Genomic DNA, 6,000 nt, shown 5'->3' with positions numbered 1-6,000 from the left:
AAAAATTTAAATGAAGATCAATAAATACAACTTGTATAGAACTTTTTAAAGATATGAAATACCACTAGCTTATACCATAGTTAGAAACATATTCTTCAGCACCCTTAGCATTGTTACAGAATAACATCACAATAGTCAATAACCACTTAAAGTTTGAGTTCAGCAATAATAGACTCTGTTAAACCTGGAGCAAAACTAAATTTCACATTTGCAAGTTCATAGAAAACCTGCAGTGCAGAAGGAGGCCATTCAGCCCCTTAATTCTGCTCCGACTCTGATAGAACTTTCTGACCCAAGCCCACCCCTACCCTATCCCAACAACCCCACATATTTACCCTGCTCATCCCCCTAACTTACACCATAAGGGGCAGTTTAGCATAGCCAATCCACCTAATCTGCACATCTTTGGACTGTGGGAGGAAACCGGAACACTAGGAAACCCATGCAGACATGGGGAGAATGTGCAAACTCAACACAGTCACCCAAGGCTGGAATCAAATCCGGGTCCCTGGCGCTGTGAGGCAGCAGCGCTAACCACTGGCCACTCTTTTGAAAACAGCTGTTATTTTGAGAGAAGTTAAATCTGTCAAATTTAAACAATACAGTAAGAATGCTATATACAGTCATTGGTATTGAACAATTGGCTATTAAATAAGCAATTAACAACCAAGAGAAAAGCAAAATGTATACCTTCTGCATGTTTACAAATCACTAACGTCCACAGGTAATCCAATGAGCCAGCAACAAATTGTGACAATAAACTATATCAGCGCACACATTATAAAAGCAAAGCAAACTTCAAAAACTCTTCTTTCCAGTTACCAATGATAATAAAATTGAAAAATTCTTATGCAACAACAAAAGGTTTTACATCGTAATATTTCACCCTTTAACAGCAAAGGATAGTTAAAAATTACTAACTATTTTTTAAAAGTTAAAATTCTTATAATGTGCTATGATTAGAAAAGAAATCCACATCTAAAATCTGCTATTAAGAGCATCTCGCATATCAATTGCACATTGTGTTTAAAGCAGCATATTTATACCAATTAAGGTATGGGACATAAAAATGTGTGCAATTTTGTACATTTTTGAAACATTTGCCAGTTAACGAGTCTAAGCATGTTACATTTACATAATGCCAGAATTAAAATTTCAGTCTTGCAATAGTTTGGCGAAACTGAGGCCAGGTGTGCATGCAACTGCCACATCTTCCCCAAATACTCCACGTTGGTGCTATGCCTGCGGTTTATTCTTATTCCATGATGATGAGTAAAGTGTTGAATTATCTGTTCACAGCTTTAGGGATCTTTTTGGATGCCAGATTCTTTTCGCTGACGATGGTAAAACAAAACTCAATTACTAGAAAATCCGCCAACGATCAAGGTGCTGTTGCTGGCTGGCTGATCATATTCTGCCTTGCCATTCTTTGAATTGTTGATAATACCTTGTGGTATTTGATAAAATATGCTACTTGGATGTAATCCATTACCATTAGGAATATTGTGTTCAAGGTGAGAACTAGTCACTTGAGAAAACAAAGGTATTTTTGTTAAACAGGTCACTGCTACAAAAGTTTCTTTTGTACATGGTTTCTTACTCGTAGGATTACTAAGGTGCTGCACTTTTTCAATAATTGGTGTTGCATATACTGGTTCCTGATTAGTTAAAGGTTCCGCATATTCGTGTTGGTTTACAACAAGCGGGACGACGTAATGGCTCAGAGAATCCCTTCGAACAGTTCCATCATCGTCTTCTGTGTCTATTGGTTTAAATGTAGAGCCCTTTCTTGCCACTCTTACTGTTCTAGCCATTACAGATGGCTGGTAATCTTCAAAATAAAGGACAGATAAACATGTCAGTTATAACTTTAATCTTCTTTCACTACCCGACATTGTAAGACAATACCCAAATAGATTTTAGAGATGTTTTAATGGTTATTTTGTGGGACTTTCCAAGAAAGGAATTCAGTACATTGTGTGACTAATTTTTATGTAACAAAAGTAATATAGAAATTTTGGGATCACTCTCAAATTTCAGCATTATGTGGTAAGAAGCACACAAAATCTTGATGCAAGATTAGATTTCCTAGGTTCTAAATGTAAGAACTTAGCAAACTTCAAAGAGAACATAACCACGTTTAAAACATGCAAGTAGCAACTGTGCAATATCACTTCTAATAATACTTTTAGAGGCGATTAATGGTAAAATCACAATATTAATTGCTCTACCACAGTTTCTTGAGGCAACGTCTTTCAAATGTGATATAAGTTTAAGCATATAAATGATTCTCAGGATATGTGAATTCACAATATTTCCTTTTACCTGACGAATCGCTTCTGACAACATCAAGTTTCTGCAAGACCTCCTTTTCATGGCTGTAACTAATGGTAAATTCAGTTGATTGGTATCTTTTGAAAGGCTGTTTGAATTGTTCCCAGCAACCTGCAATAAATCATATAAATAATATTTCAATGAAACATAGGACTTAGAAGCAGGACTCATCCAATTGGCCCTTTGTACCTGCTGTGCCATTTGATAAGATCATGGTTGAACTGGTTGTGGTCTCAACTCCACTTTCCTGTCTGACCCCCATAACCTCAAATCTTTGAGAGTCAAGGAATGTCAAATCCAGAAACAATTTTATAAAATTATCCCAGTGCCTAATTGCACAAAATTCTTATAAACCCGATGACACCCCATCCAACCCACAAAAAAAAGTGCAGATTTTTTTAACTAAAGGAATGGCAGACCACAAACGCAGTCCTCAACATGTAGACAACTTTATATTTCCACTTGGCAAGGACACAGGCAGCCAAGCTGTACCAAGACACATTTACACATCCTGCCAGCAGCAAGGTCAATTCATGCCGAAATAACTTAATGTATACTGTAAATTGAATAGATTTGTCACTGATATAACAGGCCCCAAAACATATCAGGGAACAACAGAAGAAAATTCCAAAATGTTGTACAGCTTTTTGACGTGTTGAGCAGTATTGAATACTAAATAAGGTAAATGGGAACATATGTAAATTATTCCTAATCATTACATTATTCCAAAGATAAGCAAAAAGCCAGTTACTTCCTTCCTAATGGTAAAAATGCAGAACATTTCTTGTTTTACTATGCATCACTCCTTTCAAAGGTCTGCACATCATACTTATGGTAGCTTTTGATTACTTTCTGTCCTAGCTGCAAGAGGTGTCCGGATGCAACATGTTCCTCTGATACTATAAGCACTGCAGCCTCGCAGCTCCAGGGACGCGGGTTCAATTCCGGTCTTAGGTGACTGTTTATGTGAAGTTTGCAAGTCCTCCCCGTGTCTGTGTGGGTTTCCTCCAGCTGCTCCAGTTTCCTCCCACAGTTCAAAGATGTGCAGGTTAGCTGGATTGGCCATGCTAAATTGCCCCTTAGTGATGTACATGGGAATTAGCGGGGTAAATATGTGGGGTTACGGGGATAGGGCCTGGGTAAGATCCTCTGTCAGAGAGTCGGTGCAGATGCGATAGGGCAAATGGCCTCGTTCTGCACTGTAGGGATTCTATGGCTGAGATGACAATCTGCATACTCAGAACTTAAACATAAATGTGCAAGTTACAGCTAACCAAACTGCCCTTGTATTTTTAATCTCTGCTGCTTACTCTTGTTTAAAATCTTCTACTTAGCCTTATATTTGCATCTTCCCCACACCCCAATATCTCCTTTATTTTAGATTTATAATCTGCGCTGAAGTGGTTTCTTATTTGTGGCTTCCCAGAAATGTGAATGGTGAATGTTAGCGTCAGAGAATCTGAGCAACAATTATTTTAATTGCTTCCAAATATTAAGCAGATCTTTCAGGGAAAATGAAAGTATTTTCTCTGTGAAATATGCTAACAGCAATTTTATAACTAAGTCCATGCTACTGGCTAATGTTAACATTTATAACAATGCAGATTTGTGGTTCACTACAGCTTAAATTACTTAACTCAGTGGCAACATCGTCACATCATATGTCATATGATTGCGTATTCAATTCCCTGTTCAGGAACACGAGCATAAAATCTGACCGACATTCCAGTGCAGTACTGTGGAAGTGCTACACTGTCATCTTTTGCATGAAACCTTCAACCAAAGTCTCTATTGCCTCCTCAGACAATGTAAAAGATCCCATGACAATATTTTGAAGTGAAGATGAGTTCTCCTGACGTCCTGGCCAATACTTAACCCTCAACCAACATCATTACAAACAGATTCTTTGGACCTTGCTGTATGCAACTTGGTTGCCATGTTTCTGTCATCACAACTATGACTACACTTCAAAGTGACTGGGTGTAAAGTGTTTTGGGATGTCCAGAGGCAATGCAAGTGCAATTCTTTCTTTCTCACCTGTTTTTTGACTGGGAGTGCCAATACAATCTTCTGTTGTCTTTCTGCAAGATGAAAGTGATCATTAGAATGTTGAAAATCTAGTGCAACAGCTGACTATGAAAATGCATGCTTTTTACATGCCGAGACATCTTAAGGGCACAACTCAGCTACTACGTCCTATTTTGTAGGACGTCTAACTGCAGAATAGCAACAGTCAATTATTTGTGTCTTTATTACCCCACAAAAATAAAGATGACTTAGGTCCAGGTTAACGAGCTGCCTAGATCTTTAAAATGACAACGTGCTGTCCCGAAGAGCTTTTATCAAGATAGGACATTTTAAAATGGACTTGCCCATTGTTAAAATAATAACCCACTAAAGAAAATATGAAAACTACTTCCTTGGGGACTGGGAAAAGCAGAAAAAACTGAGTAGCAGCTAGAACATTCAGACAATTTAGATAGAATCATAGATCATAGAATCCCTACAGTACAGAATGAGGCCATTCAGCCCATCGAGTCTGCACCAACAACAATCCCACCCAGGCCCTATTCCCGTAACTCCACATATTTACCCCGCTAATACATCTAGCCTACGCATCCTCGGACACTAAGGGGCAATTTAGCATGGCCAATCAACCTAACCCGCACATCTTTGGACTGTGGGAGGAAACCGGAGCACCAGGAGGAAACCCACGCAGACACAGGGAGAATGTGCAGACTCCACACAGACAGTGACCCAAGCCGGGAATTGAACCCAGGTCCCTGGAGCTGTGAGGCAGCAGTGCTAACCATTGTGCCACTTATGGAAATGTATGTATGTATATCCACAGAAATGTATTTTTCTTTTTTTAAAAAAATTGTTTGCTCATTATACAGTAACCCCCTTCAGTTAATTTACGAAGTTACAGAAAAACATCTACTAAAATTTACAAGTTACTGTCTTAAACTCTTGAAAATGTGAATTCTTTTATTATTAACTTACTTTCTTAAACTCTTGAAAATGCAAATTCCCAATAACATGAGGACTACAGAAAGTACAATTGGAACCACAATAGCTACGAGTCTTATTCCTGAATTAAGAGAGAAGAAAAATAGGTGAATTACATAATTCCTTCCAGCAGAATGGATCTTGTGATTGGAGCCTCTTTCCCCTGAATTAACACACAAAAAAGTTCTCTTGCTGAAGCAAGGGTTACCTGCAAGTGTCCTTCACATAGAAATCAAACCAGCAGCATCTCTCTACCAAAACATCTCCAACTGGATCAATTGCCATTAGTTCTATATATTTTAAACCCCCCAAAATTGTTAATTTTAGTTGATGCAACAGTGAAATAATTTCTGGGCCCTGATTTTGCTGAGGTTCTACCAGTCTGTCTGCTATAACTCTGATGGGATACGTGCAAAATGCCTTGGAAAATTGGATGAAATCTGCTTGCACTGTTAACCTTCGGGTTCTGTGTCATCCCTTGGAGTTATCACAGGAGACTGGTAGGACTATGGCAGAATTTCAGGGCTATAGTCTCTAATTTTAAACAGTAAAATGACTTTCTATACAGGGGAACTGTATTTATGTCAGAAACTCTCTTATTCAAGCATAAATCCCTGGACAGCTGTTATTTAATTTGATTAAGTTAGCATAACAAGT

General features: G+C 38.2%; 1 protein-coding gene across 1 annotated transcript in view; it reads right to left on the bottom strand.

Annotated features, from left to right (window-relative positions):
• The window catches only part of dcbld1 (discoidin, CUB and LCCL domain containing 1), a 69,922-nt gene continuing 63,922 nt past the window's right edge, over positions 1–6,000 (bottom strand). The window contains exons 12-15 of the mRNA XM_078213702.1: positions 5,338–5,425; positions 4,372–4,415; positions 2,326–2,445; positions 1–1,831 (exon numbers count right to left, since the gene is read on the bottom strand). Of these exons, the coding sequence (XP_078069828.1) occupies positions 1,356–1,831; positions 2,326–2,445; positions 4,372–4,415; positions 5,338–5,425 (728 nt within the window). The 3' untranslated portion in view covers positions 1–1,355. The remainder of the gene's footprint in view (positions 1,832–2,325; positions 2,446–4,371; positions 4,416–5,337; positions 5,426–6,000) is intronic.

The sequence above is a fragment of the Mustelus asterias genome, chromosome 5, assembly GCF_964213995.1.
Source record: "Mustelus asterias chromosome 5, sMusAst1.hap1.1, whole genome shotgun sequence".
In the NCBI taxonomy this organism is placed as follows: Eukaryota; Metazoa; Chordata; class Chondrichthyes; order Carcharhiniformes; family Triakidae; genus Mustelus; species Mustelus asterias.
Note: the sequence above shows the minus strand (reverse complement) of the source record. Positions and strands in the feature narration are given on the sequence as shown.